This window comes from Arvicanthis niloticus, chromosome 6, assembly GCF_011762505.2.
Source record: "Arvicanthis niloticus isolate mArvNil1 chromosome 6, mArvNil1.pat.X, whole genome shotgun sequence".
Classification (NCBI taxonomy): Eukaryota; Metazoa; Chordata; class Mammalia; order Rodentia; family Muridae; genus Arvicanthis; species Arvicanthis niloticus.
The window spans coordinates 67,350,683-67,377,943 of NC_047663.1; the positions used below are offsets into that span (position 1 = coordinate 67,350,683).

Sequence of the window (27,261 nt, forward strand, 5' to 3'; positions counted from 1 at the left end):
ACAAAAGTTGAGAAGGTAGACTGTTGAATGCTTAAATTCTTAGCCTCTTTCCACTGAACACCCAGGATGGCCTTCCCAGGCCTAAGACACAAAGCTATCAAAGTCAGCCTTTCCCTCAGGGGAAGGGAACCCTGGGAAAGTGCTCCAGGAAAGTGGCTTGAAAAGACCCAATCCCGCTCCCTAGAGCCGACCTGCTCGGGGCGTGGCTCACAGACGCCCCACCCCAGTCTTCCAGTCTGGGCGGAACTAGAAGTTCTCACCCAACCCGGGCTCCGTAGCAATTAGAGGGGCCACACCCCTTAATGAAGCCACACCCCTTCCTCGCTCACAGTTCTAAAGTCAGGTTCAGCCCCGCCTTCTGTACCGCCCAGCCAGTTCCGAGTCCTTGCACCGCTCCGCCTCAGGCGCACGCGCGGCCGATGGCCGGCGCCCACCGTGCGTCACTCAGGCCCCTGCCCCGCCCCCGCCGCTCCGCGCCTCAGAGCCGGGACGGCGGGGCGGGCCTTGCGGCCCAGGCCCATGCCCAGTGCCCGCCCCGGCCTCAGGCCCTATGTAAAGTTGGCGGTGGCCGAGTCTGAGGCGTTGGTGGGAACTCGCGAGCCTTGCACACAGACGCCCTCAGCGCCCCGTCTTCCGCGCCGCGATATCCTTATATCCCCTGACGGGTGCTGTGGGAGGCTGAGGACGGCATGCGGGACTACGACGAGGTGACCGCTTTCCTGGGCGAGTGGGGGCCCTTCCAGCGCCTCATCTTCTTCCTGCTCAGCGCCAGCATCATCCCCAATGGCTTTAATGGTATGTCGATCGTGTTCCTGGCGGGGACCCCGGAGCACCGTTGCCTTGTGCCTCACACCGTGAACTTGAGCAGCGCGTGGCGCAACCACAGTATCCCGTTGGAGACGAAGGACGGACGACAGGTGCCTCATAGCTGCCGCCGCTACCGACTGGCCACCATCGCCAACTTCTCTGAACTGGGACTGGAGCCAGGACGGGATGTGGACCTGGAGCAGCTGGAGCAGGAGAACTGCCTGGATGGCTGGGAGTACAGCAAGGACATCTTCCTGGCCACCATCGTGACAGAGGTAGGTGGCAAGCCCCCTGTCAGGGTCTGGTGGCATCGCGGACGACGGTTGTAGTCCTTCGTCCAACGCACAGGCTGATCAGCATCCTCCAGTCAGGTGGCCCAGGAACATTTTATGAGATGACTTCTAGCCACAGTACGCCCCTCAGTACAAGTGTCAGGCTGGCTATCTGTCCATAGGGTCACATTGAAGTTAGAGTCCAGAAGGTACTGCCCCTAGGACATGTCCTGAGACCCTGAGTGGTGGCACTTTCTCAAGATAGTGATGTGGTTCAGAGGGGTGGGATTCGGACTTGCTCCAGAGAAGAGAACACAGTTTTAGCCTCTGTTCAGAAAGGAAATACTCTTTACAGACCTTTTTAAGGTTAAAGAAACATATGCTCCAAACTCTACCATTTCTGTAGTTACTCTTCCTTCTGTCACCTATCCTCGCCCCAAAATGAAGTCTTGCCATGCCCCATGAGAAACTGTTTTCTGTTTGCCCACGATGGATTGTTACTTCTTAAGGACCCATGTATCTGCAGATCTATCCAGGGTGACTTGTTGGTATGGAGTCTTTTCCACAGTATTCTGATACAAGATCACTGGAGAGGTTAGCTAAGGCATATAACCTCTGAAAAGCAGTGTAAACCTAATTCCTCATCCCCTCCACTTATTCTTGGGTGACTTTGACACTTCTCAGTCACTTAGCTGAGGATATACAGGCTGTTTAATGGTTCACATGGATGTGTTTGGGGACCTGGGCACCAATTGTAATTTCCTGGAGTCTCACCAGTATTGAATATGCAGAATATGAAAAGAATCTTCTGTGATACCATTGAGCAACTGGTACATTGAGTGTCAGGGATTGGGATTGACCAGTTAGGCTTTCTGGAGGAGATAGCTTCTTGATGAGTTTAGTCCTTAGGTCTAGATCCAACAGCAAGAAATGGTTCCAGGAAGATGTATGGAAAGGAGTAGTAGGTAGAAACTAGGAGTACCTGTTTGGCATCTAAGTCTCCTGGAGGTAGAGACTGAGCTTCCCTCCTTACAGGGGCCCTCAGGTATATTTTTCTTCAAGGGGTTGTCATCTTTCAAGAGAAGAGTCTGAGAGTATCCCCACAAGAGTCACTGCCTGTTTCCTTTGGGTGTTTGCAGTTAGATGTGTCCAAAACCTTTGCTTACCTATTACATAAGCAGTAAGAATGAAATCTGAGCTCCATTGGTGATTTTTAACTTCAGTGACATCGTGCCAGGCATCACTACCTAACAAAAAAAGGACTGATGCTGGTCAGTGGTGGAGCACTCCTTTAGTCCCCGAGCACTCAGGAGGCAGAGGCAGGAAGATCTCTGTAAGTTGGAGGTCAGCCTGGTCTACAGAGTGAGTTCTAGGACAGCCAGAGCTACACATGAAAATCCTGTTTTGAAAAACAAAACAACAACAAAAATATATATATGTATTAAGTTAGATAGCTGAGTGCTTTTGACCCATGAGTCCACAGAGAAGGGATTTTCAATTGTTCTACATCCTGAGCTTTAAATTCAAAATGCTTGGAATCAAGTGATGACAGAGGCTGTTGGGGTTGACACATCAATTCCTGAAATCTGCTGTGGCTGCCCAAAGAAGGGGCAGTTGAAATCTGAAGCTGCTCCCTGTCATGTCTTTAACTTTTACCCCGACCTTGAGAGTGCTGGGCTTTCTCTCCTCATTTGCCCCTGCTTCACTGTCATCTTGCTTGCTATTGAGGCTGAAAGCAGTACTGTTCAGCTCCCCAGAAGCTGGCTGAACAGCAAAAGTCCAGATTCTTTTGACCTACTGCATTACTAATGTCAGTGTTTATTTACTTATTTTTCAATGGATCTGGATGGTATTGAGCTGTCTTAGCAGTTTCGTAAGAGTTATATGCCCTTTCACCTACTTACAGGTCAGCAGTCTTTGCAGGAGGCAAGTTTAATACTTTACTTAGCTCTTTTCTTTGGAAATACTATAATGCCTGTCTTGAAGTTCAAGACTGTGCACTCAGATGAACAGACATTGTTGAAAGCTGCTGCATTAACACTCTTGATGACTTTTTCCAAGATCTGTTTTCTTTCAACCCAGACCTGTTCTGCTGACAACTGCAGCTAGTCAGCTATTTGTGGCTAAACTTGCCCTCTGCCCCAAATCAAGGATAGGGGTCTTTTAAATATACTGATAATTAGCCAGGGCTACACAGAGAAACCCTGTCTCAAAAACCAAACAAAACAAAAACAAAGACAAAAACAAAGTACACTGAGAGTTGAATATCTGTCTTTCTTTTTTTTTTTTCTTTTGACAGAAGACTGACTTTTTTTTCTTTCAAGTTAAATCACATACAGAAAGTACTAAACTTTACGATAGATTAGGTTTCTGTGTCTTCCTGAATCTTGACAGAATGCTAGATGAGGGAGATCTTCTATCAGAACTTTCTTATTCAAGTGATGAGTGAATAAATTATGAACCTTTCTAGAAGGCTTAAGAACTGATAGACAAAAGAGAAACTTGAGCCACAAGATTGGTTGGAATGTTTAAGGGAAATATGATTCTCTACCCTACTAACTGCAGCTTGGCTTTGTCTGTATGTGTCTAAAACCAGGCAGACCCTTCTTAGGAGGTCAAAGAGCTTGTGTGTCCATTTTCAGGAAAGCTTAGTAAGCTACATGCTTGTAGGCTGGTCCCTCCTCTTGCCCCTTGCTCATCCCAGGCACACCTAGAACCCTCAGTCCCACCACATCATACTTCTGAATCCAAGACTACCCCTTCCTCTGAGAACCTGGGTAATTTCTTAGGTTTCTGGGGTTACCTGCTCTGTGGTTTCACGGAAACTCAGCCAAGTTTTTGTTATAGCTTTCTGGTGCCTATGACTCAGGACTCCTTCAGCTAGTCTGACACAGCTTTGCATTGTCCTACACCATGTCTCTGCTTTCCATAAGTCTCCTGCCTAGGCATGGAGAGTTCTCCAGATCACTCTGTTGTTCTGGATTAGGTTTTCCATCAGTCCTGTCTCTTGCCTAGATTATCTTGGAAAATGGGAATTCCTTCCCACTGTTATCCACAACCCACCTGATTGAAAATTATGCCTGGCAGTGGTGGCACATGCCTTTAATCCCAGCACTTGGGAGGCAGAGGCAGGCGGATTTCTGAGTTCGAGGCCAGCCTGATCTAAAGAATAAATTCCAGGACAGCCAGGGCTACACAGAGAAACCCTGTCTTGAAAAACCAAAAAAAAAAAAAAAAAAAAAAAAAAAAAAGAAAGAAAAAAAAAAAAGAAAGAAAATTACTAGCACTCTAGATGATTGGGCTGGCATGAGTCTGAAATATAGAGGCCAGAGACACCTGGAGCCAGGACCTGACTGCCTGGCTGTGCTAGCCATCCACCCTCACCCTGTCTGCATTCCCCTTCCCACCTCTCTCTCTCTCTCTGGAGAATCACAGACCCTCATTTTGCCTTTGTAGCTGCATAACAAACCAAAGTAGCCACTTGTGGACCCCTGACCCCTTGCGCATGCACAGCTATAGTAGACGCTGGCAAGAAGCAATCAGACTGAGGCCCTCTCTTGCTCAGAACCATCACCTTGGGTCAGAGTTCTGATAATGATACAAAGTCAGGAGTCATAGAACAAAGAAGAATTTATTCTAAAGATTGAAGTGTGGGGTTCATCTGGGCTTTGGGTAGCTAAGCCTGATGCCTAAACCTATGGGAAATGATAATGTTGAAGGATGGTAGCCCTTTTATCCATTGATCTACTCACCCATACATCCTATAGTTCCCAGGTTATTCCTCTGCTCAGGGTACTGTGGGCATGATAGAGGCTTTTATAGCAAATACTCTTTCTGAGAGTCCTGAGGTAAGTATCCATTTTTTTTTTTCAATTGTATTCTAGAGTCTTACTGCATTGCCTTGACTTGTGATCTTCCTGCCTCTAGCTCATAAGTGATTGGACTACAAACTCTCACAACTAGGAGTCCTCATTAATTGTAGTGGGAAGCAAAACACAATGTTTTAGTTAGAAATTAATGCCTTCAGTACTAACTGATACCTGCTAGTATGCTTGGTCACTGATGCAAACACAGTAGGTACATTGCAGGGAAGACTTTTGCCTGTTGGGCACAAATCCTATCACTTTTCCAGCTAGTTCACCGCTATAAGAACATTTAGTCCCTGTAGACTATAGGCCCACCCCTTCTGCCCTGCTCCCTTTCTTCACATAGTTGAAAAGCAATTCTTATTACATGTGAAGCCAAGAGATGAACTTCTTTGAGCTGGATAGATGTCTAAGTAAGAGCTTGCTGCACAAGCATAAAGATCTGGCATTGGAACCCAGCTCCCACATTAAAAGAAAAAAGGAAGGAAGGAACGGATACGGCTGTGGAGAGATTTCTAAGTGGTAAGGAGCACTTTGTGCTCATCTGAGTTCAGTTTCTAATACCCGTGGGTGATTTACAACCATCTTAGTAGAGCTCCAGAGGATCCAACACCTTCTTCTATCTGCAGAGGCAAGCACACACATGTGGCATACACTTACATAAACATATACCCTTACACACACACACACACACACACACACACACCATGCAGACAGGCAATGGTGGAGCAAACCTTTAATCCCAACACTCAGGCAGGTCTCTGAGTTCGAGGCCATCCCAGTTTACAGAGTGAATTCCAGGACAGCCAGTGCTACACAGAGAAAACCTGTCTTGAAAGAGAGAATGAGGAGAGGGGAGGGAGGGAGAGAGGAAAGCCAGGCATGGCTATGTTATTCAGTGAGAGACCCTGTCTTAAAGGAATAAAGCTGGACACCCAACATGCTCCTCTGGTCTCCATGTATGTAGTTGTACATTTATATATACACATGCATACAGATATAATACATATGCATTAAATAATAAGAGATATGATTTTTTTTTTACTCTTTTAAAAACCACCTCACCGGGTGGTGGTGGCACATGCCTTTAATCCCAGCACTTGGGAGGCAGAGGCAGGCAGATTTCTGAGTTCGAAACCAGCCTGGTCTACAGAGTGAGTTCCAGGACAGCCAAGGCTACACAGAGAAACCCTGTCTTGAAAAAACCAAAAAATAAAATAAAGCAAAATAAAAACCACCTCAATAGTTTTTTTTAAAGATTTATTTTTATTTGTATGAGTGTTTTGCACATATGTGTTTGAAGTACCACATGCATGTGGAGGCCAAAAGAGTGCATGGGATCCTCTGGGGGATAAAAAAAAGCTTAACAGTTTTCTTGAGACATAAATGAGATAGAGTCTACATAAGTGAACAGTTTGAAAATTCTTGACAGCTATATTAATATACCCTTGAACCTATTACTGCTAGAGAGGCACATTTCTGACTAGAGTGAAGTATAGACCCCTGGTCATAGCTGTTCTAGATTCTCAAAGTTTGGTTCCTCTCTTGCAGCTCTCCAGCCCTGAAGGTTGACTAATGGCCAAGTACTACCTATCCACCCACCAAGTAGAAGCACTGATGATCTGATCTTCTAGTGCTTTAGTTACAACTGAGTAGCCAGATGAGTACAGGAATACTAGGTTCAAGGGTAAGCTCATCAAGCAGGGATACTTGACTTTGACTATCATCCCACCCCTCTAATACAAACTCGGGCCAAGTCCAAATGCCTACTATATTAGATAGGAAAGTTGATCCACTTTGTACTTTTGAAAACTCTAATCATTCATAACTCTGCTCACAGGCTTTATGTGGCCACTAGGAGACAAATATTAGTGTAAGCCAGTGTCTTAGTTAGGGTTTTACTGCTATGAACTGATACCACGACTGACCAAGCCAGCTCAGTCAGTCTACAGGGTCTCAAGGGCAGGAGTGAGGATTGAAAAGAAAAAGACAGTTAGATAAACATTATAACATGACTCCAGCCAGTGCTGAGTCTGAAGCAGCTTTAATTTTTCCCAGTCAGCTGTTATTCCATTCTATGTACATCCAAAGAATACGGTCAGTTCTTAGATCAAAGACAAGTAATCAAACAAGGCAATGACCAAAGAGATCACACTAGGTAGTAATCAAACAAGGCAATAAACAGTCCCTGGAGTTACTGGGTCTAGGGGCTTATCAGGATTACCGGGACAAAAGGGAAGTCACACATTCCTTGGTTGTGTTTACCTTGATCCTTGCATTAGCCCAAATTCAAATACTCTTGTCTGATCCTACTTCTTCCTCCAAGCCCAGTGACAAGTACTCTTGTCAAGTACCCAGTGACCCAGTGAGAAGTACTCCAAAATTTCTTTAAGCAGCACCAAAAGCTCTCCACACATGACCAATGCAAGTCTTATAAAGGACAACATTTAATTGGGGCTGGCTTACAGGTTCAGAAGTTCAGTCCATTATCGAGGCAGGAACATGACAGCATCCAGGCAGGCATGGTACAGGAGAAACTGAGAGTTCTACATCTTCATCTGAAGGCTGCTAGCAGAATACTGGCTTCCAGGCAGCTAGCATGAGGGTCTTAAAGCCCATAACCATAGTGCCCCACCTACTCCAACAAGACCACAACTTTTAATAGTGCCACTCCCTGGGCTGAGCATATTCAAACCATCACAGCACTTAGAGTTGTCAGGGACTGTCTGTGGTGGGTGACTATATAGTTACTTCATTGAGTTATCCTCTTACCCAGACTAAGAACAGGATAAATCAAGCATGTGAAGTGAAAGCTAGAAAGATGCTACCATGCCTATAAAGCAATTTGACTTGTTTTTACGTGGTATCCAGCCTTACAAGTTACTTAGGTCCACAACTTTAAAACTTGACTTTAGAATCCTGTGTACATTTCCTTTTTCTTTTTCTTCTCTACCATCTCCTACTTCATTTTTAAAGACATGGTCTGATGTAGCCCAGGTTAAACTTGATATTAACTTGTAGTTAAGACTGACCTTGAATATTGACATTCTGATCCTTCTTCCCAAGAGCTGGGATTACACACATGAACTACCATACGTAGTTTGTGCAGTGCTGGGGATTGAAGCCAGGGCTTCATGTATGTAAGCTCTCTACCAACTCAGCTACAGCCCAACCCTCTGAGTGGATTTCTTGTCTACTTTGGATATATCAGTTCCCAACCATCACATGGGACATGTTGATAAATAGCTTACAGCAGCTTATCCTGCATGCTATCTTTGTTGTAGCAAAATACATTTTATCATATTTAAGAATGACAGCCGGGCAGTGGTGGTGCACGCCTTTAATCCCAGCACTCGGGAGGCAGAGGCAGGTGGATTTCTGAGTTTGAGGCCAGCCTGGTCTACAGAGTGAGTTCCAGGACAGTCAGGGCTACACAGAGAAACCCTGTCTAAAAAAAAAAAAAAAAAAAAAAAAAAGAATGACATTAGCCATAATTTTGTCTGTGACACAGCTTCACAGCTCAGAAGCTTCCTATCATTATTGGTTCCTTCAGCTTTATGACCCCCAACCACTCCCAGTCATGGTATTAGTAGTCATGTGTGGATGGTAACTAGACTAGGAACATTTGTCCACCTACCAGATTGCACAAAAGCCATTGATGACCAGAGATCAATGTCTGGCTTGGTAGATTGCTATTGCTTGCCCTTCTCCCCTCCTTAAATTGAACCAAGACATGGGAGCCTACTCCATGAAAGACAAGATGAAGAGGGAGAGGCCACCTGCTTTCTTTACATTGCGGCCCAAGTGAGTCATTGCCTAGATTAGTGAGCTCCTATAGTCAGAACATTCAGGGTTGTAGGGTATGCCGATTCATTTTCCAAGAAGCCTTAAATTTCAGAAAAGGAGTGAGTGATGCATCCCTTTGCTCCTCCTACAGTGGGACCTGGTGTGTAAGGATGACTGGAAGGCTCCATTCACCATCTCCTTGTTTTTCGTGGGTGTGCTGATGGGCTCCTTCATTTCGGGACAGCTCTCAGACAGGTAAGATGCCCAGCACTGATCAAGGAGTATATACCTGGACTTGACTTCAATGATGACGTTCTCTTAGCCCAGGGCCATGCATTTCAGAAGCAGTAGTATCTATGTCTAGCATAGACTCCATATCAAGTAAAATGGGCCAACGACCTCCCACATCATTTCATAATCCTTACTGAACAGAGAAACCTGAGTCAAGCTGTGTGTATACCCAGTCCAATGACCAGTTATTTTGCCACAATTCACTTCTGTACTAGTCTGGAGATTAATATAGTCTTTTAGGAACTAAATATTCCTTAGGCAATTAAAACACTCTCCTATCCCTAGGAAAGGGAGAGGTTGACACTACACATGTATACATGTACTGTATTGTAAAACATTAAACAGTACCATGGTGGCCACCTCTGTATTCTGAAGCTAGGGTTTTGGCTCTGAACAAGGTAAGAGAAGATAGAGATCTCACTAGTCAGTAGTGCTACATCATAATTGTCATAATGTACTCTGGTATCCCTTAGCTCAATGGCTGAGGGTATGGCACTTACTGTGTGACCAAAAGAAATAATGTTACTTGTTACAAACATGGTATTGTACAATCTTAAAGCTTTTTCTAAGGTCCATTAACGGCTTAGAGAATCAAAAAACCCTTGAAATTTAAGTAGTAGGTGGTGGTGCATACCTCTAATCCCACTACTCAGATGCCTGAGACCAGAGGATTGAGCGTTCAAGGCCATCTTGAACTACTTAGGGAGAATCTTCCTCAGCAACAAAGGCAATAATAAAATTAAAGATTGTCTATGAGGGCTTATTGTCTTTATTGTTATTTCATCAAGAACTGTGAAGTTCTCAGAAGGTCCATTAAGCTAAGTCCCTTTAGTTGGGGCTTTGGGATCTATCACAGACTGCTGAGGTCATCAGAGAACACTTGACCATGGTGGCACTGGTAGTATACTCCTAGACCCAGGAGAGCCAGATTCTCAACTTGTGGGTTGCAACCCCTGACAGAGGGGTAATTACAATTTTTAATGTTAGTATTCTGTCTAAACTCCACCCCCACAGTTACCTGGCAACAGCCAGCCAGGTATGCTCCTCCACACAGTAACCTGGCAAAAGCCAGGTAGGCCTGGCCCACTATAAAAGGGGCTGCTTGCCCCCTCCTCTCTCTCTTAATCTCTTACCCTCTTACTCTCTTGCCTCTAGCTTCTCTGTCCCCTCCCCCTTCTTTTCTTCTCTCTCCACTTGGTCATTGCCGGCCTCTACTTCTCTTCTTCCTCTCTTCTTCTTCCATCTTCTTCCCCCCACCTTTGCCCTATCTCCTGAATAAACCTCCCCCCCTTGGAACCGTGTGGTCTGGAGTGGTCTGTTCTGAGTTGTGGTCGGACGTCTAACGCAGACATCTAACACTTAACAGTAGCAATATTACATTTATGATGTAGCAACAAAATAGTTTTATGATTAGGGGTAATCTTAGTTAGGGTTTCCATTTCTATGAAGAGACACTATAACCAAGGCAACTTTTATAAAGGACAACATTTAATTGGCTGGCTTAAGAATTTCAGAGATTCAGTCCATTCTCATGGAAGGAAGCATGGCAGTATCCAGGCAGAACATGGTACTGGAGAAAGAGCCAAGAGTTCCACATCTTGATCCAAAGGCAACCAGGAAAGACTGTCTCTTCCTCACTGGCCAGAGAGATTGAACACTAGTAGCCCTCAAAGCCCAGCCCCACAGTGACACATTTCCTCCAACAAGGACATGTCTATTCTAAAAAGGACACACCTCCTAATAGTGACATTCCCTGTGGGTCAAACATTCAAACACATGAGTCTATGGGAGCCAAACCTATTCAGATCACCACAGGGGTCACCATAACATGAAAAACTGCACTAAGGGGTCCCAGCATTAGGAAGGTTGAGAACCACTACAGTAGAGGGTGCTGCAACATTTTTCTGGCCAGCTAGCAGGCTCATAGAGAAGTCAAGCCTGAGACAAAATGTCATCTGGTCTGGGAAGCAAAGCTGCTTTACTCTGTCACATACTCTCAGGAGTGTATGATTGCATGTTTACATCTATGGATTATTATTACTCAAAAATTTGTTGGTTTTTTTTTTAATTTTTATTTTTTTGTGTGTGTATGAGGAAGAGGTGTGCAAGCAACAAAATGTATTTGCAGGTTAGGAGACACCTTTCACATTAGATCCAAGGATCCAACTAGATCATCAGGTTTATATAGTAAACATTCTGTTTACCGAGCTCTCTTTCTGGCCTTCTAATTCTTATTTATTTATTTATTTATTTAGGCTGACATTAAACTTACGGCAGTCCTCCTACCTCACTTTCCTAATGCTAGAAGTACAAGGATGTACCACCACTCTCAGCTAATAAAAACTTACATAACTGCAGATCTCATTAGATTCATTTTTCTGGAGTCACCTAGTGATAAAAAATACTCCAGAGTCACCAGGGTACATTAAAAAGGTCAGTAGGCTGTGACCATGGATTTTGAGCTTTGACTGAGCCTGAGGTACCTCCCTGTTGGGGAATGACACTTCTCTTAATCTAATAACAAGCATTAATTGATTGCTTTTGTTTATTTAGCGAATATGTGGCACATAATATGTGCCAATCTCTATTCTAAGTACAGCACACCTTAAAAATCAGATAGGTAACCGTATCCTCACACCCCTCTGACAGGAACTGTTATTTCCATTTTGTAAGTGGGGCAAGTAAAACACGGTGGTTAATTTATGTGCCCAGGGTGTGTGGTTGACAAGTGGCAGGTTATACTGAGGCCCAGGGCTCCTTGCTCCTCTGGTTTTCTGGACTACTACTGAAGATCTCTGCTCAGCTTGAGCGAGCCTTTTGGCAAAGCAGACAGATAAATTGAACTTATTGAAGAAATGAGTGTTGCCTTGGCCATGGGAAATGATACCAGGGAAGGTCAGAGTGCCATGGAAGTGTCCATCAGGGGTCAGGGGAGGATTTACTGAAAAGTAAAGCATGAGCTGAGAGTTGAAAGATGAGTAGAAATTTGGTGTCACCGAGGTGGAGAGAACATTCTGGGCAGGAAAAACCACCATGTGTTAAAGTCTAGGCCAGTGGCTTAGGAATAGAAAAAGTCCACTGTTGCCGGGCAGTGGTGGCACACGCCTTTAATCCCAGCACTTAGGAGGCAGAGGCACGCGGATTTCTGAGTTCGAGGCCAGCCTAGTCTACAGAGTAAGTTCCAGGATAGCCAGAGCTACACAGAGAAACCCTGTCTCGAAAAACCAAAAGAAAAAAAAAAAAAAAAGTCCACTGTAGTTGAGGTCTGAAGACTCAGGTAGAGACGAGGACCATGAAGCAGGCAGAGGCCTGAGCAGATGGGCAAACGTGGCTTAGCTCAGACCTCAATGAGGCATTTGGGTTTGAGAAGTGAGGACCCTTGAGAGTTTTTTTTTAAACCAGAGTGTGACTATCAGACATGCATTTTAAAAAAAGGACTTGATAGGCTCGTATTGATGGAAAGAAAATGTGTGTGTGTGTGTGTGTGTGTGTGTGTGTGTGTGTGTGTGTGTATTGTTTTTCAGGACTGGGTTTCTCTATGTAGCTCTGGCTGTCCTGGAATTCACTCTCACTGTCTCTGCCTCCTACCCAGTGTTGTGATTAAAAGCATTTGTCACCACCGCCTTTATGATAGTCAATACCTCACCACCAGAGCTACATCCCTTAGTCCCTGCCTCAAAATTTTCAGAAAAGGTCTTTTAACACATTCCATCACCCTTCTTCAGGGAAGGTGATCCTTAGTGTGCTCATGAATCCTGTTTCCATTGTTTCTTTGAGAGTAAATATTTTGGTGTGGAAATGAGAAGAGACCTTAAAGGGACCAATTAGGAGCTTTTCAGTGGTTCATGCAAAGGATGATAGGGGTTGAGCATGGGACCATCGCTGCTAGAGATGGAGAGATGAGGTAGTGAAGTCTGGAGGACATGCCGACTGGTCAAATGTAGGGAGTACGGAGGGAAAAGGCCTCTGACAGTCATAATAAAGTAAGCCATTATACCCTTTAATGACTAAAACAGAGAACCACATTTGCGGAGGAACTATTGAATGCTATTGGATGTTATTGAATTTGGGGTGATTATAAGACCTCTTATTGGAGAGATTCAGGGTATTGTTGGATGTATGGATACTCCACAAGACCTTCCAGTATGTGCAATGCCAGGGGAAGGGCAAGCCAGGCTAAGAGGTCCGCCAGGTAGAGGTGAGGAATTCAAGGGCAGAATGTCTACTGAATCTCAAAGGAATCGAACAATGTGAAAATCAAGGAGGGAGGTACCCCAAGTTGGATGTAGAAATCATGCCAGTTGTATCCTAGGTTAAATAGATCTTTATGAGCCAGCTTAAGAACCTGTTTACCATGCATAGAACACCATGATCATCGGAGCAAAGTGTTTAATTTCCACACAAAAGTGTTTACTCTCAAAGAAACAATGAAAACAAAATTCAGAGCATACTAAGGATCACCTTCCCTACAGAAGGGTAGTAGAATGTGTTAAAAGACTTTTCTGAAAATGTAAAGCTTTCTTCCTGGCATATTCCTATCTAAATTCAAATGAAAATAAAATAATTTTATATTGTCATACCTTTTATGTGACATTATTAAGCTAGCTTTATGGATTATGAGAGTCACAACACTGAGAAGAAGTAGATTGACATTTCCTGGTTTTGTAAATATGTATGTTTGCCATTTTGTTGACATTCTTTAAAAGTGAGCAGACCAGGTCTGTGAGTGGGAGAAACTGCTCTGAGTAAAGATATTTGCCACCGAGCTCAACCACCTGAGTTCTGTCATCAGACTCACATGGTAGAAGGAGAGAACCATCTCTAGCAAACATCTCTGACTACCACATGCACTCCTCTAGTTCACATGCACCCCACCCTCCTACACCCTAACCTCCCACCAAATGACTTTTGATCCTTTCATCACAGTACTACCAAAATGGAGGTGGCCTGACAACAACCTGTAAGTCAGGCAGAATTTTGTTGCCTCAGGAGCCTGCCCAGTGTTTGCCCATCCAAGTTAGCGCCCATGAGTAACCACTTCCATGGCAGTGCCAATCATAATCGGTAGAGGGATAGTTCAAAGCAGCAAACCCTAAAGCCTAAAACTGCCCCAAATCACAAACAGAAACTTAAACTAGTATATCCTCCTGAACCTGGGAAAATAGCACAGTCAGTAAAAGGCTGTGCCACAACCTTGAAGTTCCGTGCTCAGTTCCCAGCACCCATGTAATATCAGGGTGGCATGCCAGGCCTTTGTAATCCTAGTGACTGAAGGATAGAAACAGGAGGCTCTCTGGAGCTTATTGACAAGCCACCCTAGCCTAATGGGTGAGTTCTAGATGCCAGTGAGAAACCTGTCTTAAAGTGAGGTGGAGAGCTTCTGAATAATAACACTGAGATTGACCTCTGGTCTCCACATGTGTATACACACATGCAAGTATGCTCATGTGTGTGTGTGTGTGCACACACACACACACACACACACCAAAGAAAGCCTCCAAAAAGAGATTATCATTGTAAAGAAGGATGTAAAGAAAATAGAAAAAGAACCTTGAGCATTTCCACTGTAGAATTTCCCACCCCTGGCCTGGGTGATCTTATATTCCCTAAGTCTCTTCCTTTATTCTTGGTATTTAATGCAGAGAGGCAGCTGCATTCACAGGCTCGGGTCAGGGTCAGTCGCTCTGACAAGGTTATAGGACAGCATCATGTGGTTGGCAATCACTCACACAGTGCCTGTGTCAGTTCATGAGGTGTTGTGCAATGGTGACACAGAATTTTTTCTCTTTTTACTCAGTATTTTCAGCACTTATATAAAAAATTCTTCCTCCACACCTATTTCTAGTTACTCATATCGTTGACAGAGGGAAGTGAAGATAAATGACCACCCTTCATTTACCATGAATTATGTTTTATCTGCTTTAAAAAATTATTATGATATGTGGATTTACACATAAAAAAATGCCTTTCCATCCCCTGCAGTCATTAGCATCATTGTGGCACTGCCTTTGAGGCAGCCTGAGTGTCCAGACTACACATTCATCCTGGAAAGTATGGAATTCAATGTCCTCATGGAAACTGAGAGGATGGGACTACCCTGGTGCCAGTCCCTGTGTTGGGAGTCAGCACCTCAGTGGAGCCAGTGGCTGCTGCCTCTCCCAGCTGCTTCTCTGTGACCCTCCTTTCCTTTCCAGGTTTGGTCGCAAGAATGTGCTGTTTTTGACCATGGCCATGCAGACTGGTTTCAGCTTCCTGCAGGTCTTCTCTGTGAACTTCGAGATGTTTACCGTGCTTTTTGTCCTTGTTGGCATGGGTCAGATCTCTAACTACGTGGCAGCATTTGTCCTGGGTATGGACATCAGGTTGGAGTTGAGTACTTGATCCTGTGTTTCACTTTACTGGAGACAAGTTGTGATGTCCCTCACTGCTAGAATTCCCTAGTAAATAAACCAATTTTACCAGATGGGAAGTTGAGCCTGACAATGGTTCTGACTTCTGATGTTCAGTTCTTCTGGCCTCTGACTTGTGGGCTCTTGGCCTTATTAGTACTTCAGTCATTAACTAGGAATCCCTTTTTAAAGGGAATGGGCATGGAATGGGCTTAGGTAGTTGAGGAAAGAATGAAGCACACCAAGGGGAGGTGGACCATGATGGGCAGGCTCCCAGGAAAGAGATGCTGCAGAGCAGTGGTGGCTATCAGTGTCTGCCAAGGAGCTGAGCAGTCCAGTCCAGATTTTGGTCAGAGTCTACACTTCAAGGCTGTGACTCAGACAAGCTACCTTGTTCCCACTGGAAAGCTTCTAGTCTCCTTGTCAAGAAGAGCTTTGCTCTAACCAATCAGATCACTGGGTTCCTTTGGCTGTATAATGGAAAGGATGATTATTTTCTTTTCACATTTACTAGGACATTTATTACTATGAAGGATAATAGCATGTGTGGTTTTAATAGTGACTTTGTCTTTGGTTAATTCTTTATTATGTAAGGACTTAGAGGGGCCTAACGCTCTTTAGCATGTGTCTGAGGGTGGTAATGATGTTTTCATAAGAAAACTGTTGCCTAGAGACCTCAGAGAAACACCCTGGGAGCAAATCAGAGAAGACTTAGTTCAGTCGTAGCCCCCCCCACTCCCAGAGACTCTAAACACAGAGCTACTTCTGGCTCCCTCCTTGTCTCTATGTTAAAAATGATATCACAGAAGATTCATAAGGAAATAACCCTAATTAATGATTAACTTGACTCCTTCCTTGTTTTGAACAGGAACAGAAATTCTTTCCAAGTCAGTTCGAATTATATTCGCCACCTTAGGAGTTTGCATATTTTATGCATTTGGCTTCATGGTGCTGCCTCTGTTTGCATACTTCATCAGAGACTGGAGGATGCTGCTGCTGGCGCTAACTGTGCCAGGGGTGCTGTGTGGGGCTCTCTGGTGGTGAGTGTGGTCCTAGCCCGTTGGCTGCCTATCCTGTGGGATGGCTTCTGTGTCACATCCAGTAGAGGGCAGCAGTAGCCCCCAAATTCCAATTCTAGATCCCAGAAAAAAGGGGTGCATATTATTTACAAGTCAATTTATAAAATCTTTCCATATTCAGAAAAGCCAAAACAATACAGACTCCCAAGACATAAGTGGGAATCTCTTCTGCCCTGTTCTAGGTTGAACTAAGAATTTGCTGCAAGCAGATAGAGACCAGACAAACCTCTGGGAAGTTCTCAGATCCCAGCAAGACCTGAACTGTAGCTGCTTGATGCTGAGGCCCCAGACCAGGGGGTTGGGAAGTAAAGAGAGGGAGAGCTCCAAACTGAGCTTCCTTGGGTGGCTATGCAGAGGAAGGCAGGATCCAGCTGTGCTGCTAACAGAGGGAGATTAGGCAGGTAAAGCAAAAGCTATTCCAGTTGAGGCCAGCCTGGGCTACAGAGTGAGTTCCAAGACAGCCAGGGCCATGTCTCCACAAACAAACGATAAAAAAAATAAAAAAATAAAAAATAAAAAAAATAAAAAAAATAAAAAAAAAGCTATTCCAGGCCATGAATGGATCCTGGCAGGAATTGCTCCTTAGAATAGACAAGACTGAGGTGAGATCCTCATCCCTTGCACAGTGGAGAGCATCCTGGAGAAGAATGGGAGCAGAAATAACAATGTATCATGGCTCGTGATTATGAGAGAGGAGAGAGGGCTGCCTGGTCACAAGGATAAGGAAAAAAAGCCACCAGTGTCTGTCCTTGATAACAGTGCTGTTTTGTGTAGAGACTCACAAATCTATTGAGTAAATCAGAGGTGGAGTGAGGAAGAACTGGATGTTAAGTGATCCCTGCAGAAGATCCTGTGCCTCTCAGGGACAGAGTAGGAGAAAGCAGGATCTGAGTGGGCCTGACTCAGCAGAAGCCAGGCATCAGGAGCCCATCTTGTACCTGTGTCCTTCAAGCCCAGAACGGGACACCACCATTGCAGACATGCAGGTGCCAGGCAGAGTGGGGATCCCTTGAGATGTACAGGAGGATGCTTCGGGTTTTGTTTACTCCAGTCAGTGCTCAGCAGAGCTCATAGCTCAGGTGGTTACTGGGCCATCTCTATTTCTGGCTTATGAACACTGGACATTCCACACACCTGCCTCTCTGAAACCTCATTTCCCATATGTAGTTGAGCCATGTCCAGACTCTGGAGAACAAGTGACCAGGAGGCCTCACTAGATTGCATTGTTCTTCCAGGTTCATCCCTGAGTCCCCCCGATGGCTCATCTCTCAAGGCCGAATTAAAGAGGCAGAGGTGATCATCCGCAAAGCTGCCAAAGTCAATGGGATTGTTGCACCTTCCACAATCTTCGATCCAAATGAGGTAAATACCATGTGGAAGCTGCTGGGCAGGCTCACACTGGCCATTTTAGGTCAGCAGCCTACAGCACAGCTCACAGGGTCTTAGTCCTCACCCTGCCCAAGCAGTGGCTCCCACCAAGGCAAGGGTTGTTGAAATGCGGAAGTTGGAGGAATAGAGATGATTTCATCTGCAAAGTGCTTGTCACACAAACATCAGGGCCTGAATTCAGATCCCCAAAAACAGACTAAAAAGCCAGGCACGGCTGAGTGTGCCTGTAATCCTAATACTGGGGAAGCCAAGACAGAAGGATCCCAGACAGACAACCAATCAATGAGAGACCCTGTCTCAAAGATAAGCTAGAAAACTGATTGGTGGTGACATCCCAGTTCAACCTTTAGCCTGCTCTCTCTCTCTCTCTCTCTCTCTCTCTCTCTCTCTCTCTCTCTCTCTCCCGCTCCCGCTCCCTCTCCCTCTCCCTCTCCCTCTCCGTCTCCCTCTCCCTCTCCCTCTCTTTCTCCCTCTCTCTTCTTCCCTCCCTCCCTCCCTTTGTCTCAAGCATATATACAGACAAACCTGAGAAGTTTAGGAATGGCTTCCAACTACTTTTCTCCAACAAAATTTTTCTGTTGCCATTCTTTCTTTACTTCTCTTCAAGGTAATCATACTTTTTAATCATTCTTTTCTCTTTCACACACACATCGTTTGTTTGTTTGTTTGTTTGTTTGTTTGTTTGTTTGAGACAGGGTTTCTCCGTGTACCCTGGCTCTCCTGGAACTGTCTCTGTAGACTAGGATGGACTCAAACTCAGAGATCTGCCTGCCTCTGCCTCCCTAGTGCAGGGATTAAAGGTGTGTGCTGCAACCGTCTGCCCCCTAAAACCCGTTTTTTAGATAGGGTCTCACTGTGTAACCCTCTTTGGTCTAGAAATCTCTGTGGAGGATAGATTGGCCTCAAACTGATAGAAATCTGACTGTCTCTGCCTCCCAAGTGTTCAGATTAAAATGATATGCCACCATTTCTGGCTTAATTTTCTTTTTAGTAAACACCCTTCATGAGAAAGAGGTTTTCATCAACTCCACTATTTTGGGGAGTTGTTTCTTATGCCTCAGAGAATGTCATCTGAAGATAATCAGAACACTGGTAGATTTACAATCAGTAGGATTCTGTCTCTGTTCACTCTCTAAATTAGTTGTCAGCCATCATCCTAGAACTTGGTTCTTTTTGATGGCCACTTCTCTTCCCTGTTCTCTGATACTCCGAAGCTATGGCTTAGTGTGGTCCTGGTTCTTGCTTCCTGTTCCCTTTCCCAGACTCATGAGGTTGACACTGCAGATACTGGCAGACATGGCTCTGGACTTCATCTCTTATGTGAGAAGAAAAGGGTCTGGTTGAAAGAAGCTGCCTGCAACCATGTTGCAGTGTAAGCAGCTGGCATGTTTGAGATGCTCTAGGCATGATGAGGACTTGGAGCTTGTAAGAGATGAAGCAGTTCTTACAAGCAGACAAGAAGTTGTGAGTGCCAAGAGCCCTGCTAGCATCTCCCTGAGGTGGTAGCCTAGCAACAGCTGTCACTCAACATTCTCCAGAAGGGCTCTGAAGCACAGAAAGCAGGGCTGAGGGCATTTAAGTAAGGGGTTAGTCTAGGTGAACCCATAAGCCTCATTGGCATCACTGAGGAAATGTAGTTGTTTCGCAGGATTCTTTGAGTTCCAAATTGACCTTTTGCTGAACTGCTGAGGGGGTAAAAACAGGGTCCCAAGCTGGGTTAGCTAAGAAGGCAACAGCAGTGTGTTTAGAATGTGGTTTAGTGATGGCCTTGGCTTTGTCGAATCTCATAGGAAGTTAATCTGGGTGAAGGGTGGGTCAGTTTTCCTGTTTTTCAATTTGATTTTTTTTTCTCCTGGAAATAGACCAGTAAAAACACAGCATGAGGACTCACAACATTCACTCCACTTAAATATCAGCTCAGTAAAATCCACAGCCACTGTTTTCTCTCTGGCCAAGAGAGTTGGGAGTCAGCCTTCACTTAGGCAACCTCAAAGCCTCCCTGGAAAGTGACAGCAAGGATAGGCAGGTTGATGCAGTGAGGCAGCTGTCAGCTTGGGCCTCTGCCTTTGCTGTGCTCCTTTCTCTTTCAAAACCTTTCTCATTTACTCCAGTTTGTTCTTGACTAAGCCTGCAGGGGCCTTGGACATCCCCTTTAGTCACTGAACTTCTGCCTTTTCAAGGAAGAACCTTAGAATGCTCCCTAACTCTTGAGAAATAGATAGTGAAAGTGATGGGTGCTAGGTGTGTGTCTGTATGAGGCATGTCTTCAGCTTGTTCTCCTTCCTAGACCACTAACTATTTTCTTCCTACAGTTACAAGACTTAAATTCCAAGAAGCCTCAGTTGCACCACATTTACGATCTGGTCCGAACACGGAATATCAGGATCATCACCATCATGTCCATAGTCCTGTGGTGCGTAAGTGAGGTCTGCCTGAACCGTACCCACTCTCAGGACTCTTGTCTACAGACATGCTTCAGACCAGAGCTGAAGCCTCTGTCATCACATGATACAAGGATTCTTCCTTGTGGTGGATGGCAGCCACAGGGACATAACAGGTTTTAATGTAATGGAAACCCAGACAAGGAGAAAATGATCTCAGAGGCTGTTTGAGATCTAGGGATCCCACAAGGGAATCCCACAGGTCCTTCCTTGGTTGTCCTGACCCTTGTCCCCTCCCTCAGTAGATTATCTGTGGTAAATAGCCAGGAAGAAGCTGACAGCAATTCTACTACACTTATGGAAAGACAGAGGGAGCACCCCTACACTGGAGCCACATTGTCATTTACAGTCTACACAGTCCCCCACCCTATGCCTGGCTGTTCCTCTTAAAAATGTTTTTTGTCGATGACACACAGTCTCTGGCTGGGACAGTTGGGGGTTTGAAGAAGGGCCTCAGTGAAGATACTTTGACCTTTAGGTTCTAGAGGCTGCTAAGAGCTTTCTAAAAACAAGAAAGTGGGATATGGCCCTTCATAGACTATACTGAAGTCAATGCTATGGCCTGGATGTCCTCACTAGGTGTCTTCTGAGAAGGTGTTGCACAGTTATGAGAAAGGAATCTATGATTCTGCCAAGGGGGGAGGAACAAGGATACCTTCATAGCTTCTGCCAGACCCTTGGGACATTGGAGATCCTTGAGTCTACTGGATGAGTGGTGATAAGATGGTGAGAGGGCAGAGCTGGAGAGATGGCTCAGCGGTTAAGAGCACTGATTGCTCTTCCAGAGGTCCTGAGTTCAATTCCCAGCAACCACATGGTGGCTCACAACCATCTGTAGTGGGATCTGATGCCCTCTTCTGGTGTGTCTGAAGACAGTGACAGTGTACTCACATATATAAAATTTAAAACAATCTTTAAAAAAAAAAAAAAAGATGCCGGGCGGTGGTGGCGCACGCCTTTAATCCCAACTTGGGAGGCAGAGGCAGGAGGATTTCTGAGTTCGAGGCCAGCCTGGTCTACAGAGTGAGTTCTAGGATAGCCAGGGCTACACAGAAAAACAAAACAAAACAAAAAACAAAACAAACAAAAAACAAAACAAAAAGATGGTGAGAGGGTAAACTAACTAGTTTGCTTTCTGGTTTGGGACAAGGATCAGCCTAAGTCAAATTGTCCAGGATGCCTTAAAGGCAATGCAGCACATATGAACCACCTCAGGAACAAGACATGTTTGAAGATTATACCCCAGATTTCTAGCCTGAGATATATTACTTACTTTGAATCTCCCATGCTCTCCTACTGTTCTAGAGTTTCCTGGTGCTTAAGAGCCTAGTCTCTTCCTTCACTATAGCAGCTGTGTTTCAACCTGTACATGACTTAACAATAGTCTGGTTTGCCATAAAGCATAGTCATCAATGGAGAACACCTACTAGTATCAGAGCCAGGCATGGGAGTGATCTAAAAACAATGAGGCCTCCCTCAACATTGAGAGCTTGCTCTTCTAGAACACACTAGGGTTCCTGTCAGCCCCTTGGCTGATCATAAATAGTCTACTGAGGGTTCTTCTCCAAATATTTGTGCTGTATTTTCCCTTAATCCTCTGCTTCTCTCATACCTTACCCAGTTCATTACTCAGTCTCTAGTTCTTCTTACAGCTGCTGTTTGGAGTGCACACAGAGCAGGGAACTGGGTGTTTGCAAATGCTTCAAAGTAGGATTTTAATGTTGGGATTTTCCCTTAGTGATTAAGTCAGTGTGAATTATGCAGGCTCTTTTAGTGGGACTTTTTTTTTTTTTGTGGAATGTTCTGAAGATGCACTGGCAAAGGATATATACACTCCTCATTGTGTCCAAGGAAATTTAACTTTTCTGCTATGAAGTAAAGCACAGGGTGGAATCTACTACTGCCCTCCCATTCCCTGTATCAAGAGCAGTTCAGAACTTCTCAGGATGAAAGTTTGTCAAGGTCTGTGGGTCTGGAGAGATGGCTGTTGCTTCTCCAGCTCTCTTCTGTACCCTGTTGCAGGCTGACCATATCAGTGGGCTATTTTGGACTTTCTCTTGATACTCCGAACTTGCATGGGAACATCTATGTGAACTGCTTCCTACTGGCAGCTGTTGAAGTCCCAGCCTATGTGTTGGCCTGGATCTTGCTGCAGTACTTGCCCCGGCGATATTCTATCTCTGCTGCCCTTTTCCTGGGTGGCAGTGTCCTTCTCTTCATTCAGCTGGTGCCTTCAGGTATGGACCACATTTGTTTACAGATCTGAGTCTTCTGTGTTTCCCTTTCTCGAACCAGGCTATTAATGAAGTCTATACAGTCAAGACATGTGTGCTGCATGTATATAATGCTCACTTAAAAATCAAAAAATGGTATCACAAAACCAGAGTGTTCTTTATAGCCTGGGATTTGTTGAGTGGGAAGAGAGCATCGGGCTATTGATTAAGCCCTAGACCCAAGTTAATATATTCATATATATTTTCCTCTCTAGAATAAAGAGAAAAGAGAGTCATCCCACTAGTTCTGTCTTATTACTTATTCAAGGAATAGCTGGAGTGGGTCTGCATGGAGTCTGTTTCTACTGGAGAAGACAAGTTAGATGCTGGTACTTCACAAATGTTATTACCATCTGTGAACAGAAATAAAGGGAATTCAGCTCATCTAAAGAGTAGTCATGGGTAGCACCCTGAACAAGAGGCTTTCAGTAAAATTTACATGAGGTAACAGAACACCATGAGAGAGTCAGAACATTTCAGAAGATTTGATAGAGAAGATAGAGCAAGGCATAGTGGGTCACATCTGTAATCCCAGCATAAGAGGAACATAGAGGAGAATCAGAACTTCAAGGTCATCCATGGCCACCAGGGTGTCTGAGACCAATCTAGGTTACATGAGACCTTTAAAAAAAAAAAAAAAAGAATAAATGAAAGCAGAGTTCTGACACGTATTGAACCCAGTTTGTGTCAGGGTAAGAAAAGAGAAAGGTCTCAGAAGCTATGGACAGGTCTTTGAAGGTAAAATTGCCTTAGCATCACACTAGTGGGCAGGAAGAGCCCTTCTGACAACTTGTATAACAGAAGACAAGCTTTATTTGTCTATAACTTGCCAAAATCATTCATGTCCCTATGGCTTTGGGAGCCTTTGGTGGTTGCTTCGGGGCGTGTGATACTGGGACCTTTCATAAGAACAGCCCATTATGTGGCAGAAGGAACCTAGGATTGGCTGGAGTAGCTCTCACTTGAGCTCAGAGTGACAGTTATACTCATTAGGCAGTGAAGTCAATTGGAGGATCATCCCCAAGGTTTATAGTGGGTTTTTTCTCAATGATTTTGCTACACTTACTTATTTGGAGAAGGGAGACATGTTTCCATCACACATGTAGAGGTCAGAGGACAACTTGCAGGAAGTGAGAAGTGTTGGTTCTCCCCTTCCAGTATGTGGATCCTGGGGATCAAACCTAAGATTCCAGGCTTGGCTGAAAGCTCTGTTGTCCAGTGAGCCACCAGAAAAGCCCAGATCTATGAACTTGTTGAGTAGACTGCAGCAGGGCCTGAGTTAGAAGTGAGCTCCCATTCACATACAAGTCCTTAGTTAATTCCACAGTGCCCTCAGTACGAGGTTCAGGTGGAGCAGCTCATCCATAATACAGGATGACTTCTGGAAGGCAGGTGGGCTGGGCTGATAGGGTGCTTACCATCTGGACCTCTGGGTTGAGGAACATGTGCCCTTATGTACATGAAGTGTCCTGTCTCCTTTACTAATGTCCTTTGAGAAATCTCAGCCATGGTGCTTTCTTCTGATGGAAAGTTACAGAAACTGACCAAGTCTCTCTACCTCAAGTCAGGGAGAAAAGGAAAGAGAACTCCTCAGGGGCAGCCCTTACACCGACCCTCTTGGCTGCACTAACTTTATTTGTCTTTCCAGGATTGTTTTACTTGTCTACTGCCTTGGTGATGATGGGCAAGTTTGGAATCACCTCTGCCTACTCCATGGTCTATGTGTACACAGCTGAGCTGTACCCCACTGTGGTCAGAAACATGGGTGTGGGAGTCAGCTCCACAGCATCCCGCCTTGGCAGCATCCTGTCTCCCTACTTTGTTTACCTTGGTAAGTACCATGGTGCACTGGAGGGATGGGACAGAAGCTCTAAGTAGCCTTACTGTGAGCTGGAGAACAGGCACCTGTAGTTAGCAGGATTCTTCGGCTACTGGGTCCCTGACTGGAGAAGGTCCCTTTCCAAGTGTAGTGTAGAGGAAGCACTCATTTGCAAATGTCAAGTAACTCACGGAGCAGCTAGATGGGAATGAGAAGGTCTGGGAGTTTCTATTTCAGTCTCCCCAGACCCTCCATCACAAAGTACAATTCTTCATCTGAAGAAATGCTTTAGGGAGGCAGTGCACTTTACTGGAGGAATCATTCTTAGAGTTAGGAACATGAAGAGAATCCTGTCCATTCAAGAGGTCTGACAGACAGACAGTTGCTATAACTTAAACACTTCATTCATTCAGTGTATCTGTGGACACTTGCCAGTGTCCAGAGAGTAGCAAGTACTTTGCAAGCATGCTACATGGCTCTAACTGCACCTAGTCTATCCTGAGTGCAAATCAGACTGTGATGCATCTGCAGAGATGGAAAGTTGTTCCTGTCCTGGACAAACACCTTGTGTTGCTTGAAAACCCTGCCACTGTCCTGTCTCTGTTCCCCTATACCTTTCCATTGTCCAGTGTAAACACTGCTGGACCTCTGGGCACATGTGGTCCAGGTCTGGGTTCTGACTCTGTAGAAGCCAGACTTCACTCAGGCAGCCCAGGCTTTGGGAAGCACTGGGACCAACAGGACAGTAAGCACTATATAGAGTCCTGAGAGAATAAAGGACCCAACTAAGACCAAATCTCACTGTAACGTCGGTCCTCTGCTCAACCATAGGTGCCTATGATCGCTTCCTGCCTTATATCCTCATGGGAAGTCTGACCATCCTGACAGCTATCCTCACCTTGTTCTTCCCCGAGAGCTTTGGTGTCCCTCTCCCAGACACCATTGATCAGATGCTAAGGGTCAAAGGGTAAGAGATTCCCTCGTAACACTGTGGATTCATTGGGTCTGGGCCTGGCCAGTTTTAGGGGTGTCCTCCTTAAAGTAGTGCTCGCTGAATACTCTGTCTCACAAGTACCTGGACTACCTTGACCATGGTGCTATCTACAGCAATGGCCTGATCCTATGTGAACAGGGGTCCTTGTGAATGCCCATGAAAGCAGCAGCTCTGACTTAGTACAGAAACCAAGAAAAACATAAAATTTGCCTTTTGTTTTGTTTCTCTCCTGATCTGATTTACCTCTTTTGATACCGGCAGATATCTGTTTAAAGTTTGTTACCAACATTTGTTTTGCTTGTTTTAATAGAATAAAACAATGGCATATCCAAGGCCAGACAAGGATGCAAAAAGATGGTGAAGAAAGCCCAACAGTCCTAAAGAGCACAGCTTTCTAACACCCTGTCCAGAAGAAGACTGCATGGAAACCTGAATGCTGTCAGAAATGCACTCAATGACCAAGAGCTTTTCTGTTCTGTTGACCTTGTGTCTAACATGCTCATGGACTGGGGCATCTGTCCTGGAGAGTCACCTTCCTCCAGGGCCACCAAGGCTAACCACAGACAGCTTGCACATCCCATCACAGTGCTGGACTTGGGCCTTCCATAGACGTTAATGAGTCTCTTGAAACAGTGGGACTTGGAAGACTATGAGAAACATCTGCTAGACATGCTTTGTTATTTTAAAATACCTGATAAGGGTGCAGATAGAACTACAGGTCTATTTTTCCCTAAATGAAGAACTTACAGGAAAGGAATTAATGTGACTCAGTGGCAGTGTGCTTGTCTAGGATGCACCAGAAGGAAACAAAAATTTCTTTTCAGAAAATAAGTGATTTTATGGGGAGTTTGATTTCTCATCTTACCTAAGTTACCAAAACTCTAATTGTGATTGTTTTAACTCATGACAGAACACAAGACCAAGGGAACCCTAAAGGAAACTAAGGTGGAAGCTGGTACACAAAGCAGACAGTGTGGACTGTGACTGCTCAGTCCCACAGCCAGCTGTACTGTGTGTCTGCTCAGGGTCCTGTGAGAAATCCACTGTTGAGGCCAAGGCTTGTCTTCCACTGCTGTGTAAATCAGAATTCTGGCTGCCAGCCACTTACCTGTGTCTTGAAGGACATGTATGGATAACAGAGTGTCCCTTCCTTCTCCCAGCACTGTCATGGGGGGTTTGTTTGTTTGTCATCTGCTGTTGTGTCTCAAGCTATTTGTCCTTTAGCAGAAACATGGGAACTGCCTGTGTTTCCAGCCCAGAGTCACCCTGGCTGGCATGCAGTTGCCACCATACAAGGCCTTCCCAGTCTTAGCCACTAGAGCTGCTCTGAGTGCCAAAAATAATAACACTATGCTTCTTCCTTTTACGGTGTGTAATCATGAGGAAAATTACAAGAAAGAAATGTAAATTGTGTTCACAGGCTCTCAGAGTTGCTGGCTGCAGTCATGTCACATCGGTGGGTATTTTGTGTTCAGTGTGATTGTCTTCTCTTCTGATTATGTTGCCATGGTGCTGCGAAAGCACACGCTTCACCCACCTAAAATACAAAACAAACAGAAAAATCTGTATTTTGTGAAAGCTACTGAAGTGCCTTGGGCAATGAAATGGTTTTAATAAACAATGATTTTTTTTAAATAATACCAACTGACTACAGTCTTTATTCCTGGAATTTGATGGGTTCTTGCCACACCAACATGTAACTCTTCTGTAGGCTAATTGTAGCAGTGGTTTTGGGGTTAAAATTTAACTCATCCTGTACATTAGGCATCTACTTAATATTGACCTCAGTCCACTAGTCTGGTACACTTAACCTAGGTCTCCCTGGAAACATCCTAAGCACACAGCTTCTGTACAG

The 27,261-nt window shown here is 44.8% G+C and overlaps 1 protein-coding gene across 3 annotated transcripts; it reads left to right on the forward strand.

Moving 5' to 3' along the window:
* The first annotated feature begins 470 nt into the window (after positions 1 to 470).
* Positions 471 to 27,046, forward strand: LOC117711283 (organic cation/carnitine transporter 2). 3 transcript variants are annotated; one of them, XM_034506836.2, is made up of 10 exons: positions 471 to 1,082; positions 8,883 to 8,986; positions 15,217 to 15,371; positions 16,280 to 16,451; positions 17,726 to 17,852; positions 20,192 to 20,292; positions 22,343 to 22,557; positions 24,242 to 24,424; positions 25,244 to 25,379; positions 25,717 to 27,046. In XM_034506836.2, the coding sequence occupies exons 1-10, from the start codon at positions 690 to 692 to the stop codon at positions 25,802 to 25,804; spliced, it is 1,674 nt and encodes a 557-aa protein (XP_034362727.1). In that variant the 5' UTR covers positions 471 to 689; the 3' UTR covers positions 25,805 to 27,046. The 3 variants fall into 3 exon arrangements, with proteins under 3 accessions (XP_034362727.1, XP_076792961.1, XP_034362728.1); XM_076936846.1 differs by lacking the exons at positions 471 to 1,082; positions 8,883 to 8,986 and having other exon boundaries at positions 15,250 to 15,384; XM_034506837.2 differs by lacking the exons at positions 471 to 1,082; positions 8,883 to 8,986 and having other exon boundaries at positions 15,253 to 15,390.
* Positions 27,047 to 27,261: the final 215 nt, after the last annotated feature.